Source organism: Rhinoderma darwinii, chromosome 4 (assembly GCF_050947455.1).
Source record: "Rhinoderma darwinii isolate aRhiDar2 chromosome 4, aRhiDar2.hap1, whole genome shotgun sequence".
In the NCBI taxonomy this organism is placed as follows: domain Eukaryota; kingdom Metazoa; phylum Chordata; class Amphibia; order Anura; family Rhinodermatidae; genus Rhinoderma; species Rhinoderma darwinii.
The window spans coordinates 294,086,863-294,102,787 of record NC_134690.1 but is presented as its reverse complement, the minus strand read 5'-3'; the positions used below and the strand labels follow the sequence as shown (position 1 = coordinate 294,102,787).

At 45.5% G+C, this 15,925-nt stretch overlaps 1 protein-coding gene across 5 annotated transcripts in view; it reads left to right on the top strand.

The window, feature by feature from the left end:
* PCNX2 (pecanex 2) overlaps positions 1–15,925 on the top strand; it is a 934,799-nt gene that overhangs the window by 722,723 nt on the left and 196,151 nt on the right. For all 5 annotated transcript variants that reach the window (XM_075862603.1, XM_075862600.1, XM_075862601.1 and 2 more), the window contains exon 26: positions 13,135–13,368. In XM_075862603.1, coding sequence (XP_075718718.1) covers positions 13,135–13,368 — 234 coding nt within the window. The remainder of the gene's footprint in view (positions 1–13,134; positions 13,369–15,925) is intronic.

The window sequence follows — 15,925 nt, the reverse complement described above, 5'->3', positions numbered from 1 at the left end:
ATGCCCCATACATCTTAATGCCCCCAAACATAATGCCCCCATAGCTGCCCCCATAGCGTATAACGGCCCCTAGCTGCCCTTATACAGTATAATGCCCCTTTAGCTGCCCCTATCGCCAGTGCCCTTGTAGATAGTGACACAGTGCCCATGTAGATAGTGCCCCTACATAGTGCCACGGTGTCTATGTAGATAGTGCCACACACCCTTTGAAGATAGCACCACCCCCTCCCTGTTGATAGCGCCTTTGGGACTCCCTCTGGGTGCGGAATCCCCAGCCAGAGCATAGGCCGGGGATTCCGCTTCTAGAGGGAAGCCCTGACGTCAATGTCCATATATGGACAGTGACCTCAGGAGTTTCCTCTAGGAGTGGAATCCTCGGCCAGATCATCGGCAACAGAGATTCCACTCAAGGAGTAGCCACTGACGTCACTGTCCATAAATGGACAGTGACATCAGGGCTTCCCCGAGCACAGTAAGCGGATGAGCTCCCTCTGCTCCTCCGCTCTGAACTAAATCTGAAGCAGGGACCTAATGGTTCCCTGCTTGAGAATTGGGTTCAACTGTATCTGCGTCCAGACGATGGTGTTCGCTGTCCCAGCCACCCGGGACAGCGGGACACCGCCCGTAATCCGGGCTTGTTCCGCTGAATGCGGGACGGTTGAGAGGTATGTGTAGCCTATGGCAACCTCCCTGCTCTGTTAAAGAGTTTAATAGTATCTGCTTCCGAAGGCTGCTAGCAGAGCCTCCGGGCATGGGGGGCCCATGCTGTCGGGCGGCACGTGCCCCCTCATGCTGTGGGCCCCGTAGCAGACGCTATGGCTGCTACAGCGGTAGTTACGCCACCGTATATCATAGTGCAGTACGAACAGCATCAACCTCAGTGAAGTCTGCCGAGTATATGCACCAGAAACCATTACAGTCACATGAATAAAGTGGTGGGACGAGCATTTATAAATGCCTGAACTGCAAACGGCCCATCACCATTGATTCCTGTATGTGATCATATTCATGGGATATTCCGTCAATAATTTCCCGTAATAAAGGGGTGTTAGGGGACAACGCCTGGCTATAACTAAGTGTGCCTAGGATTATGTGGCTAATGACCACTGCATTATCCTTTGGGAGGTGATTCACTCCCAAAAAGCACAGTGCTAGGGCCAGGTTGGGCAAAATCAAGTGTTACTGTCATGTAGGGTTCGTGGCTTTGGCAGTATGGCAGCTGGCCAACAGGGCGCAGGTCACAGTCTATAGTACTTATAGGGTACCTGTGGCAGCTCGGACAGTAGCAAGGCAGGCTCGGCTGGGACTAGGCAGCGGGTAGACGTCAGACGTGGAGAAGCAGGATAGGCATGGAATACAGCACAGCATGGCACTTGACCAGGATAGCACGGGATACAGGAACAGGGAACACTGGGAACTGTAAAACACTAGGAGACCATTTGCTTAGACAAACTAGGATACGACAAACAACACTCAGGCATCGAAGCAAGGGGCTTATAGTCCAGGGCACTCATGGGCTGATTACACATTAAAGTCCGGTGCGCACGCTGCCCCTTTAAGAGCGGGCACAAGCATGCGTCCGCACCCTATGGGACCCGGCCGAGGTGAGTGAAAGTGAGCACTGGCGTCTCCTGAGGAGAAAACTGGGGCCAGAGCTTGCAGACCAATGGCTGCGGCCGTGAGGAGGAGAGTGAATCTGACGGCCCGCAACCCCGGACATAACAGTTACTCACTACGTGTATGAAAGAAAATATGGAGACACACAAGGATTTAATTACCAGGCATGTCCACCACATGTGGAAATAGGTTCCCTTAAGGCCGCATCCCCTCCAACAGGTTTCTGGATAGGAGCCACCCATTTTAGCTAATTTAGCTGGGGTGTAATACCATCGTAGGAACAATTCCTGCGCTGATTCCCGATTAGCTATTCCATGAGATAATTTTTGACCCAAGAGAGGGCATGTTTCCAATCCAGTAGGTAAAAATGCCCATTAAAATCTAATTCTCAGGTCCACTTATGAGAGGCTTTTTCCAATGAGTTAGACTCGAAAAAAGAGTTGTAGAAGGTGGAAATGCCCTTTGTGTGCAGAGGGGATAGTGAAAAAAGAATATAGGCAGCCTTAGAAAACATTGGGGTAGTGACATCTACGGGTGCCAAAGCGTGTCTGACTTTTAGAAATTTGTAGAAGTTAACTTCAGGGATTCCTAAAATTAGTCTTGAGCCGCGCAAAGTCAGCCAATACATCAGAATAAATGTCACCTATTTTCTTAATGCCCGTGGTCTCCCACGTGGATAAGTCAATATGTGGAACAAGAGTACTTAAAAATCTTAGGGGTAGGACAGAGATCAGCACCATATCTGCCAATGAGAACCATATAGACGTAAAGTGTGACCACGCCCGAACCGCTGCTTTTATTCAAGCCACCTGTGGCAGGGATCATGCAGGTGTCATGTTTTGAGGGTGTAGTAGGGAAATCAAGGGAGCTTTCACTAGCATCGTCTCTATGGAGACCCAATGTTTATGTGTAGAAGAGGACCACCAGTATTTGAGCTGGTCTAGAACAGCAGCATAGTAGTATCTACTAATGTCTGGGGCTCCCATGCCTCCACTTACATATGGTTTATAAATTGTGGAGAATTTCTAGCTTGGGAACCTCCCCACATGTAATGATTCAGGATTGATTGCAGTTTAGTAGGAAATGTCATGGGGATAGGGACAGGCATGGCTCTGAATAGATACAGAATACGTGGGAGAATCATCATTTTTAGAACTGCTATTCGACCTGCCCAGGACATAAATGGTTTGCGGATGCTAGCTAACAAGTTAGGGATGTCAGTCAGTAGTGGGGTAAAATTTGTGAAGGTCCGTGAGATCGGGGCTAGTTAAAGAAGTACCCAAATAAGGGATATGTGAATCATTCCATTGGAAAGGAAAGGAGGTCTCTATCGTGGCTTTAGTACGTGAGTCTATTCCGACGTTGAACATTAGTGATTTGGAATTGTTGATTTTTGTAGTAGGAGATTTGACCAAAATCGTTTAGGAGGGTTAAAGTATGTTGTAGGGAGGTGGTAGGGTTGGTTACCGCTAGTATCACATTGTCGGCGTAAAGGCCAATTTTGTGCTCCTGTTGTCCCACTTTTACACCTTGAACACCTGGGGTACTTCTAACCAGTTCTGCTAAAGTTTCCATCATTATCGCAACTATGAGAGGCGAGAGGGGGCACCCCTGTCGTGTCCCATTGTTAATACTGAAGGAGTTGGAAATGAATCCAGAGGAGAAAACCTTCGCGGAAGGGGTCGAATCCAAAGCTAGAATAGAAGATTTGATGGTTCTTGTAAAACCAAATATGTCTAATGTTGCCTCCAGAAAACCCCAATGAATGCAGTCAAACGCCTTCTCTGCATCCAAAGCGAGGAACAGAGAAGGAGCATGGGTGAGCTCAGCAGCACTAAGGATGTTTAGGAATCATCTTGATCCATCAGGGGCCTGTCTATGCGGGGACGAAGCCCACCTGGTCAGGATGAATCAAATTGGGTAATATGTCTACAAGGCGAGTGGATAATATTTTCGCGTAGAGTTTGACGCCTGTGTTCAGCTGGGAAAAGTGGCAGAAATTTGCAGAAGTGTTTGGCTCCCTACCCGGTTTAGGCAGAGTAATTATAAGAGTTTCCAGCATCTCAGAGGGGACGGAACCATGACTCCTAGGCAGGTTAAACGCAGACGCCAAATGTGGAGCAAGGGTCTTCACATATTTTTTGTAATAGCAATTTGAAAGACCACCCGGGCCAGGAGACTTAAAAGCTTTTAGGGATTTGATGGCTTGGGACACTTCTTCTATAGTGATGGGGAAGAAATCTTATCACCTGGTCCTGGGGGAGGTGGGGAACAGAGACCCTATCTAGGAAGGTCTGGATATCTTCGGCCAGTGGCCGGTGGGTATTGTTGTCTTAGTGGAGATTATAAAGTGAATGGTAGTATGAGTCAAATTGGTCCACGACCTTTTGAGTGTGGGAAACTTTATTCACCTGTGTGTCTAATAGGTAGCCTATTTTCTGTTTAGACCTTACATGTTTTAACTGTTTAGCTAAGGATTTGTTCACACAGAGTTTTTTGCAGGTGGAAAAATTTTGACCTGCCTGCACACTGTCTGGCACGTTTTTCGCAGCGTTTTTGGACGTGACCATTGAGTACCGCAGGCAAAAAACGCAGCGAAAATCGCATTCTCTGCCTCCCATTGATGTCAAAGGGAGGTCAGAGACGGAAACGCTTGAAGAACAGGCATGTTGCTTCTTTTTCTTTTTTTAAATCAATGGGATTTTCGGCCGTTTTTTGGCACAGTTTCCGACATGGTTTCCACGTCAAACAATGCACCAAAAAACTCTGTATGAACACCCCTTTAAAGAGCACTGTAACAGTTGTCATGCACATTAAAGTTCATCTGTTTTTTTTTAAACATAAAGCCAAATTTGTGCGCTAGGAGCAAACGAATCTCAGAGCGTAATTTAGCTAAATCTGAGGTATATTGAGCAGAAGAAGCCTTATTTTGGGCTTCCAAGAGTTTAATTTGAGAAGTCAGGGAATAAATATTCCTTGTCTCTTTTTTGACTTGGGCACATGATTTTAGAAACATACCCCTCATGACTGCCTTATGCCCATTCCAGACCGAAAATATATTAGGGACTGAATTTAAACTGTTGTGAAAATAGTGTTCTAGTTCGGATAGTAGTGAGTGCTGGTGTTCTGGGTGAGATAGTATGTATTCGTTGAGCCTCCATGGGGAAGTGGGAAATAGTTTCATTGAAGATGACAGTGATCAGGGCCTGATCAGGCCATGTGATGGTGCTGATCTCGGTGTCAAGCACATCTTGTAAACCCTGTCTCTCCAGAAAGAACATGTCTATCCAGGAATATGAGGAATGTACATCTGAAAAAAAGGTATAGTCTAGTTCAGATCCGTGATGGCATCACCAGACATCATACAGTGACAATTTACTCAGTAGTGGGGAGGTCGGAGACCTCTGTGAAAGAGATGAGGAGTCTATCGAAGGGTCGATTAAGTTAAAGTCTCCTCCAATAACCAAAATGCCTCTCCTTTTTAATGAGAGAAATATTTTTTTTGTATTGTCCAATGTGAGGACAATAAATATTTACGAGAGTGTAAGTTGCATTATTGATGTCACAAACGACTTGTAATGAATCTGCCCAGAGGATCGTTAAATGCAGAGTGGAGTGTGAAAGCCACCGAGTCTTTGATCCCTATCAAAGCCCCTCACTTTTTCCTATCTCTGTCTGAGGCAACAAAAACATGAGGAAATTTAGGATGAGTCACTTCAGGTGTTTCCTGGGCAAAAAATATGTTGAAGTGCGAGGAAAGAGCTTCCGTCCAGAGCATGCTATTCTTCAGGCCCTTAACATTTAGGCCGGATTCACACGAGCGTGTGCGTTTTGCGCGCGCAAAAAACGCTGCGTTTTGCGCGCGCAAAAGGCACTTAACTGTGTCAGGCCCATTATGATACTCCGTTTGGATGTTTGGAAACAGAAAAGCACGTGGTGCTTTTCTGTTTACATTCATAGTTTTACAGCTGTTGCGCGAATCACGAGCGTCCCACGGAAGTGCTTCTGTGTGGTGCGCGTGATTTTCACGCACCCATTGACTTGAATGGGTGCGTGATGCACGAAATACGCACAAAGAACGGACATGTCGTGAGTTTTTCGCAGCGGACTCACGCTGCGTAAAAATCACGCAACTGTCTGCACGGCCCCATAGAATAATATAGGTCCGTGCGACGTTGCACGGACGTATATCCCGTTCGTCTGAATAAGCCCTTGGAGAAACTATTGAAATCGGCATTAAGCCGGGGAATAAAATGCCTGACGAGTGTCACAGACCCAACAGCAGTAAACTAAAAACAGTGCAACTAGTGATTGCCGGCAAGGCTTCAATATAAAGCATATAATACATTCAAGTATACAACATAGTAAAGGGAAAAAATATAATAAAACCGTAGAACAGAAAATACAGTGGTCACCAGGCGTTATACGCACAGTAAATGAAAGGTAGTGTGGTGGTATGAACAGTTACAACTGACTTCGGGTTACAAATTGAGCCATGTTTAACGGCTAGTCAAGGACGACATTTCCTACTCACGACAGTCCACTCCTGCTGGATGTGAGCTGGGGATCCCAGCTGCAAAGAGGAAGGTGGGGTCTCCGCAGCAATGTTCCATTTGTTCAGAAGGGACAGGCCTCCTTCTACAGATGTACTGGCATGGCCGCCATCAGGGCAGTACTGGCGGTACTGCTGTCAGGGGCACGGTCATAAACTTGAAAGAACGGGGGCCCGTGCTCCAATGCTGGAATTCATTTGATTTCGCTTTGGTGAAAGGAACAGGTCCCATACCGAGCCGGGGACCCGTTCTTTGCATCAAAGTAAAATCATAAGGGCCCGCTGTTCACATAGTGCCTGCCCCTCCTTCTCCTCCTCCACAGTGGCGTGACAGCGCATGTGGAGGAGACAAGGAGGGGAGACGTCATGAAGGCAGCGGGAGGTTTGAATGCAGTGGAGGCGTCACACAGCAGCAGCAGAAGACTTCTGACACCGTGAGTACAGTATGTAATGTCTGTGTCACTATGTAATGTCTGTCAGGCTGCTGCTTCCCGGAGCCTCCACACATCACATCCCCACAATACAAAAGCAATGTTACCCATGTCGGCACTATACACTCTCAGCTCAGGTTTATTGTCCCGTACGCAGCACAAGATATAAGAGCCATCCTAGAGCTGCTGCTAGTGATACAATGCGGTGCTTCAGTATCCGGAGGATCATACAGGCCTGCGTAAGACACTTGCTTTCAATGGGGGGTGGGAAGGGGGGTTAGATGACAATGGGGACAGGGAGATGATGGTGTAGTGGGTAGGAGATAATAATGGAGGGTGGATGACACTAAAGGAGACATTATGGAGGGGTAGAGGAAGGAGAGAGGATACGTGGGGGAGGGGGAGAGTTCTTAAAGGCTATGTACACCTCTTTTTTATATAAAAAGTTTATTAGTGTGTGTTATGAAACTTTGTAAATACTTTTTATTAAAAATAATTTTTACTTTATGTGATAAAGCTGCTTTGTATTCTGTATAGAGAGCAACTGTATCGTGCGCTGAGACCTGTAGCCGTCAGGTTCCGGGGACAGGCCGGTTCAGTGTCGGCGAGTAAGGATCCACCTGTTATCGATCAAATCTAAATTATGAACAGGGACACGCAGGACCCGCTGACACTGAACCCGTCAGTCCCGCTGACCTGACAGATAAAGGTTTCAGTGCATGATACAGCTGCTCTGTATACAGGATACAAAGAAGCTGTATCTCATAAAGTAAAAATCATTTTTAATAAAAAGTATTTACAAAGTAGCACCAAACAGACTGGTAAAACAACAAAAAACACAATCAAAGGTTTACATAGCCTTCAAACCTGTGATCGGTAGTGACAGGGCTGGCCTTAGGATAGATGGCGCCCCGTGCGAACCTATCTTTCGGCGCCCCACCCCATCCTAAAAAAATGCCCCATAAAAAAAGTATAATGCCCCCACAGTATAATGCCCTTTTAGTTCCCCCCATACAGTATAATAATAATATATTATAACCCCTCCAAGGACACAGTATTTTGTCCTCTAATTGTGCCCACACAGTATTATGCCCTCTGTAGTGCCCCTACACAGTATAATGTCCGCTTAGTGGCCTCCACACAGTATATTGCCCCCATGTAGTACCCCTACACAGTATAATATCAGCTTAGTGGCCCCCACACAGTATAATGCCCCCTCCCCTGGCTGCCACACACAGCCCCCCCTGCAGATAGTGCCCCCCTGTAGATTGTGCCATACAGCCTTCCTTTAGATAGTGCCATATCCCCCCACCTCCCCCTTGTAGAACGTGCCATACAGCCCCACCTCCCACTTGTAGACAGTGCCATACATCCCCCTATCTCCTCCTTGTAGACAGTGCCATACTCCCCCCCCCCCTTGTAGATCGTGCCATACAGCCACCCACCTCCCTCAGGTAGACAGTGCCATACAACCCCCACCTCCTCCTTGTAGACAGTGCCATATAGCCCCCCACCTCCCCCTTGTAGACCGTGCCATACAGCCCCCCAACTCCCTCATGTAGACAGTGCCAACAGCCCCCCACTTCCCTCATGTACAGTGCCATACAGCCCCCACCTCCCCTTGTAGATCGTGCCATACAGCCCCCCACCTTATAGACAGTGCCCCCAAAGTTGTACTCACCTAGGCCCCTGTTCCCACGATGAACTGAGGTGCTCCACGATCCTTGCGTTGGCCGAGGTGATCCTGTAGCCTAGTACAGAGTTTCCCAACCTTTTTGAACTCGAAGCCACACTGGAAACATAACATTTCCTCATGGCACCCCTACTAAAAATTGTTTGAAGAAAGACAGAAAACGGCTAAAAACAAGCACTACACTCGTAAGGTATGTTCACACAGCATTTTTTTGTAAGGCAAAAAAAATCTGCCTCAAAATTTCCTTCAGGATTTGACAGCATTGTTTGCCCTTTTTTTTTTTTTGCTGCAGGACAACTGTCCCGTACTGAAATCATGTGGCATCGTACATAACTATGATGCTAAGAGCCCGGCTCCCTGCATTGTGTTCGGTCCGGGACTTGCGGCCCAAATACGTTCCGTCCATTACGGACGTAACATGCTCGTGTGAACCCAGCCTTAAAAGGATTGCATCATTAGAACTATACACAAGAATGTGTGATTGAGTGATCAGATGTTTATCTGCCATGGTTAACATATAGTAACCAGTGCATGAATGCAACACCAGATTCACAAACCTTTAGATCACTAATTACCCATCAGGATCATGTGGGAGAAAGCAATAAGAGCTGTCACTATGAGGGCTCATTTACACGAGCGTGATATAAGTCCGTGCAACGCGCGTGATTTTCACGCGTATCGTACGGACCTATGTTAGTCTATGGGGCCGTGCAGACAGTCCGTGATTTTTGCGCAACGTGAGTCCGTTGCGTAAAACTCACGAAATGTCCTATATTTCTGCGTTATTCGCGCATCACGCACCCATTGAAGTCAATGGGTGCGTGAATATCACGTATGCCACATGGAAGCACTTCCGTGGGACGAGCGTGATTTGCCCAACAGCTGTCAAACTATGAATGTAAACAGAAAAGCACCACGTGCTTTTCTGTTTACAAACATCCAAACGGAGTGTCATAATGACGGCGGCTGCGCGAAAATTACGCAGCCGCGCATCATACGGGCTGACACACAGAGCTGTTAAGTGCCTTTTGTTCACGCAAAACGCCGCGTTTTTTGCGTGCGCAAAACGCACACGCTCGTGTAAATCCGGCCTGAAGGTATGTTCACACGCTGAGTCAAAAATGGCTGAAAATTAAGGAGCTGTTTTCAGAGAAAAAAGCCTCTGATTTTCAGACGTTTTTTGAGCAACTCGCGTTTTTCACTGCGTTTTTGCTGCGTTTTTTACAGCCGTTTTTCAATAGAGTCAATGAAAAACGGCTCCAAAAACAGCTCAAGAAGTGACATGCACTACTTTGCAGCAGGAATTTTTTTACGCGGCCGTTTTTCAAACGCCCCGTCGGAACAGAACGCCGTTTTTCCCATTGAAATCAATGAGCAGATGTTTGGAGGCATTCTGCTTCCTGTTTTTCAGTACGTTTACGGCCCGAAAAACGTCTGTAAACACTCCGTGTGAATATACCCTTAGGGTATGTTCACATGGCTTATTTTCAGCCGTTTTTCGGGCCGTAGACGGCCTCCAAACGTCCGAAGAATCGAAAGCAGAACGCCTCCAAACATCTGCCCATTGATTGCAATAAGAAAACGGTGTTCTGTTCCAACGGGCCTTTTTTACGCGGCCATTTTGAAAAACAGCCGCGAAAAAGAAGGGGATGTCCCTTCTTGAGCTGTTTTTGGAGCCGTTTTTCATTGACTCTATTGAAAAACAGCTCCAAAAACGTCCGTAAAAAACGCAGCGAAAAAGGCGAGTGGCTTAAAAAAACATCTGAAAATCCGGAGGTGTTTTCGCAGTGTTTGTCGCTGCGTTTTTTTACGGCCGTTTTTGGAGCTGTTTTTTGATAGAGTCTATGAAAAACTGCTCCAAAAACGGGTGAAGAAGTGACATGCACTTCTTTTTCGCGGCCTTTTTTTTACGCGGCCGTTTCGAAAAATGGCCGCGAAAAAAAACGGCCCGTCGGAACAGAGCGCCGTTTTTCCCATTTAAATCAATGGGCACATGTTTGGAGGCGTTCTACTTCCAATATTTCAGCCGTTTTTCAGGACGTTTACTCCGTGTGAACATACCCTTAGGGCATGCCCAGACGTGGCGGATTTCTTTTGCCGCTCTGCCCAAAATGGGCATTAAATTGATGCGGACTAGCCATTGCGTATTGAGGTCAAGTACTTCCCTTCTCTCTATCAGTGCAGGATAGAGAGAAGGGACAGCACTTTCCCTAGTGAAAGTAAAAGAATTTCATACTTACCGGCCGTTGTCTTGGTGACGCGTCCCTCTTTCGGCATCAAGCACGACCTCCCTGGATGACGCGGCAGTCCATGTGACCGCTGCAGCCTGTGATTGGCTGCATCCGTCACTTAGACTGAAACGTCATCCTGGGAAGCCGGACTGGAGGAAGAAGCAGGGAGTTCTCGGTAAGTATGAACTTCTATTTTTTTTACAGTTTGATGTATATTGTATATCGGAAGTCACTGTCCAGGGTGCAGAAACAGTTACTGCCGATCGCTTAACTCTTTCAGCACCCTGGACAGTGACTATTTACTGACTACACACGTAGTCACCCGTAATTATGGGTGCACACACGTAGTCACCCGTAATTACGGGAGCCCCATTGACATCCTCAGTCTGGCTGTAGACCTAGAAATACATAGGTCTAGCCAGAATGAAGAAATGTCATGTTAGTAAAACCAATACGCTCCGCAGCACACATAACATCTACATAACATCTGCGGACTTCATTGCAGAATTTTGAATCTCCATTGAAGTCAATGGAGAAATTCCGCAATGAGTCCGCAACCAGTCCGCCACACGTCCGCAACAGCCATTGTATGCTGCGGACACCAAATTCCGCACTGCAGCCTATGCTACGCAGCAGAATTGTCCGCAACGTGCAAACGAACCCTACTAAAAAGCTGTGGAAGGCAATGGAGAAACGGGTCCGCTGCGGATTTCCGCTGCAGAGTGTCCGCAGCGGAATTCCAGAGCAATTCCGCCACGTCTGGCCATGCCCTTACAGGGCAAAGTTCATGTCAGCTGAAAGATGCTTGTCAGGGACGAACCCTTAGGGTATGTTCACACGCAGTGTTTTCAGGAATATTTTGGGTCGTTTACGGAAGCTGAACGCCTACAAACATCTGCCCATTGAAATCAATGGGATAAACAGCATTTAGTTCATACGGGGCTTCTTTAAAGGGTATGTTCACATGGCTTATTTTCGTACGTTTTTCAGGCCGTAAACGCCCGAAAAACAGCCGAAAAATCAGAAGCAGAATGGGAAAAACGCCGTTCTGTTCCGATGGGCTGTTTTTTTCAAAACGGCCGCGTAAAAAATCGGCCGCGAAGAAGAAGTGCAGGTCCAAACAGCTCCAAAAACATCCCAAGAAGTGACCTGCACTTCTTTTTCGCTGCCGTTTTTTTTACGCGGCCATTTTTCAAAACGGCCACATAAAAAAATCGGCCCGTCGGAACAGGACACCGTTTTTTCCATTGAAATCAATGGGCAGATGTTTGGAGGCGTTCTGCTTACAATTTTGGGTCCGTTTTTTGGCAGTTTACGGCCCGAAAATGACCGAAAATAAGCCTTGTGAACATACCCTCAAAAGAAGCTCCAAATTAAGGCTATGTTCACTCTGAGTTTTCTGCAGGCGGAATTTCTGCCTCAAAATTCCGTTTGGAAGTTTGAGGCAGATTTTCCTCTCACTGCGTGACGATTTTCGCTGCGTTTTTCACCCGCGGCCATTGAGAGGCGCGGGCATAAAACGCAGCGAAATACTCTTTCTCTGCCTCCCATTGAAGTCAATGGGAGGTCAGAGGCGGAAATGCCCGAAGATATGGCATGTAGTTTCTTTCTGCCACGAGGCGGTTTTACTGCTCGCGAGAGTAAACCGCCCCCGCCTCCCATTGAAATCAACGGGTGGCATTTTCGGGCGGTTTTTGAATAGTTTTTTGGCGCGGTTTCCACGTCAAAAATCTTGTCAAAAAACTCTGTGTGAACATAGCCTAAAAGAAGCTTCATTTTCTGCTTCAAAAACGCCTGAAAATCAGAGGCTGTTTTCTCTGAAAACAGCTCAGTATTTTCAGAAGTTTTCGAGTTTGTGTGTGCACATACCCTTACACAGATGTCAGCAAGCACATCGTTCTGGCTGAGAATAATGAAATGTTCGAACACATACACTAACTTACTGGACAAAATAGCGCTGCATGCTGTACTATTTTGTCCGGGATTTTTGACAGAATCTGTGACGGTGCCTAAATAGTGCTGCGCTGTAGGGTCATAGGGGTCCGTCTGGTTCCAGTGTTATGCGTCATACGATAGATCAAGCAGTTTTGTGTCTGTTGTGTGAACATAACCTAGCAAAAAAACAATTAAAAAACGTAAATGTGTTACCATCTGCTGCCATCTAGCGTCTGAAAGTTGTACTAATACTTTAAAAACAAGCACAACTTCTGATAATTTAGTATTTTACAGATTATGAGACTCTTGTATGGTATGTGAAGTAAAAACAATTAATAGATATATAGTTTATGCATTTTTCTTGTATACTTAGGTATTAATACCTTAATCTTTATTATTTCCCTTTTATTTTTTTTCCGTTTTTTTCCCCTCACTGTTTTAATGTGCAATTTTATATTCATGGTGAAGCCAAGTTCAACTAGCAAATTGTGCCGTGTGAGAAGAACCGTAATTAAAAATATTTCATTTTTATCTTGTGGAATGAAAACTAAGAACTGGATAATATACTTGTGATTAATTAATTAAAGTTGGATATATATATATATATATATATATATATATATATATATATTTATTAATTTATTTATTTTTTTGTAATTTGAATTGTCTCCGCAGAGCATAATATATTTCACAGTGAAATCACCGAAGCTATTGAACTGGCTGAGAGATGAAACAATGCAAAAAGCTTTACAGCCATACACAAAGTGGAATCATGTTGAATATGATCTAGCAATTTTCAATCTCAATGTGGATGAAGACTACATTCCATGCTTGCAGGGTATTACAAGAGCCAGTTTTTGTGGTGTATACCTGGACTGGATTCAGTACTGTTCTAAACGGGAAACTAAGGTATTGATATATGTTATATGTTTATCTATTTGACATCCTTGAAATTAGTCAGCTGTACAGATCTACAGAATGATGCAGACTTTTATGTATTTCAAATTATACTGGCCAGTTAGCTGCGCTATTTTACAGAAATGCACTCCCAACTACTTAAAGGGGTTTTCCCATGAAGGACATTTAGGAAATATCCACATGATATGTCATAAATGTCAGATAGATGCGTGTCCCACCCATGGGACCCACACCTATCTCTAGAACCAGGCCCCCTAACCCCGTTCTAGCATTTGGTGCTAATGCTGTCTCCCAGCCACTTCCTTACTTTATGGTCGGGAGTTACACAAACAGCGTAACTCGCAGAGTTCCGCTGTTTCCGTAAGTCCCATAGAACTGAATACTAATTACGGAAACAGCGTAGCTCGCATGCTAAGCTGCTTCCGTAACTGCCATTCACTAGTATAGCAGTTCCGAAAACGGCATAGCTCAGCGAGTTACGCTGTTTCCGTAACTTCCGACCATGTCCCGACCATAAAGTCCATCACTTCCACACTTTCTGATAATGGCATTCTGATACATCATATTACGGGAAGAGGTTAAGGACTTTTGTTATCTATCATTTAGTGTTGCTTTGCTGCATCAGGGCCTGAGCAGCTCACCATCATAGAATCCACTATGAATTCTTTATTGTACCAGAGGGTGCTTAAGGATAATGTGAGACCATCTGTCAGAAGATTGAAGCACAGCCAAAAGTGGAGCATGCAACATGACAGTGACCCTTAGGGTATGTTCACACGGCTTATTTTCGGCCGTTTTTCGGATGAGAATTTGGAAGCAGAACACCTCCAAACATATGCCCATTGATTGCAATGGAAAACCGGCGTTCTGTTCCGACGGACGCGAAAAAGATGTTCAGGTCACTTCTTGGGACGTTTTTGTAGCTGTTTTTCATAGACTCTATTGAAAACAGCTCCAAAAACGGGCGTAAAAAACGCAGCGAAAAACACGAGTGGCTTAAAAAACTTCTGAAAATCAGGAACTGTTTTCCCTTGAAAACAGCTAAGTATTTTCAAACGTTTTTGAGTTTGCGTGTGAACATACCCTAAAGCCTTATACAATCAAGCGTATAAATCGGCTGTGTGACGGACGTTTTTTTAACGGTCGTCACACGGCTGCATGTATTTCTATTGGGCTGTTCACACAGCCGTTGTTTTAACGGACCGTGTGAAGGGCCCGTGAAAAAATAGGACACGTCCTATTTTCATCCGTTTTCATGAATCCCTCAATAGACTCAAGTCGAGTCCCGCACAGGTGCGAAACGAATATGAAAAACTGCAATTTTTCACGGCCGATTTGACACACGCTCATTTGAATAAGGCTTAAATATACGGATAAATTCACAGAGAAAAACCAAGGACTGGATGAAAAATAGAAATGCAGGGTTGTTAAATAGTTAAGTCAAAGCCTAGATCTTAATTCTCCCAAGATGCTTTAAGGGGGGGGGGGGGGGATTTAGAGAAAAAAATACCTCAAACACTCAAGTACATCGTAAGGAAACAGCAACCAATAGTTTCCTGCAATGGAACAGTTGTCATCCTTATCCCCTTAAACGCGGTATTCCCAAGGGTCAGTTCATGAGAGTACGCCGGAATTGCAGCTCCATGGACGACTTCGAGAGACAGGCAAAGGAACTTACAACCAGATTGAAGGATAGAGGTTTCCCTAAGGGAGTAATCAGAAAGCCCTATGTGGGAGCGAGAGATGCGGACAGGCAGAGTCTTCTTGTTCCTAGACAACGAAGGGAAGAGAGAGTTACGAGACTTATAGGCACTTATGATTCTAAACAATGTGAAATTATGCAGATCCTGAAGAGATATATTGGCGTATTCTTAGTACTGATGCAGATTTGATAGATCAGATTACGCAATGGCCTTCAGTCACATTCCGGAGAGGGAAAAACATCAGGGATAGAGTTATGCATAGTTGTTTTGACCCCATTGCACCTAAAGGAACATGGCTGGACAGACAAATACCAGGCACACACAGATGTGGCAGGTGCAAGGCTTGTGATTTTATTCAAAAAGGTGACAAGTTTAGGAGTGTCGTTACGCAATTGGAATATGACATTTGTGATTTTGTCAATTGTAAAACAGCAGGGGTGGTATATCTGATAACATGTCCATGTCCACTGAATTATGTGGGAAAAACGGTGCGGCAGTTTCGGCGCCGGATCAGAGAACATGTTGGCGATATTGCGAATTCTAGAGATACTCCTATATCCAAACATGTACACGCTACACATCAGGGTCGTGCAGAATGTCTTAAATTTCAAGCAATTGAACTCATTAGGCCTCCCAAACGGGGAGGTGACTGGGATAACCTCATACTACGAAAGGAAGCCCAGTGGATCTATAGATTGGCGTGCACACAACCAGGGGGTTTAAATGAGCAGACAAATTATGCATGTTTTATTTGAACATTCATTTAAACATGCATTTCCATGGCCAGTTTTCCCTTCAGGATAGCAAGAGACCCACATGGTCGTCATGACAGGTGGTCTCTTTAT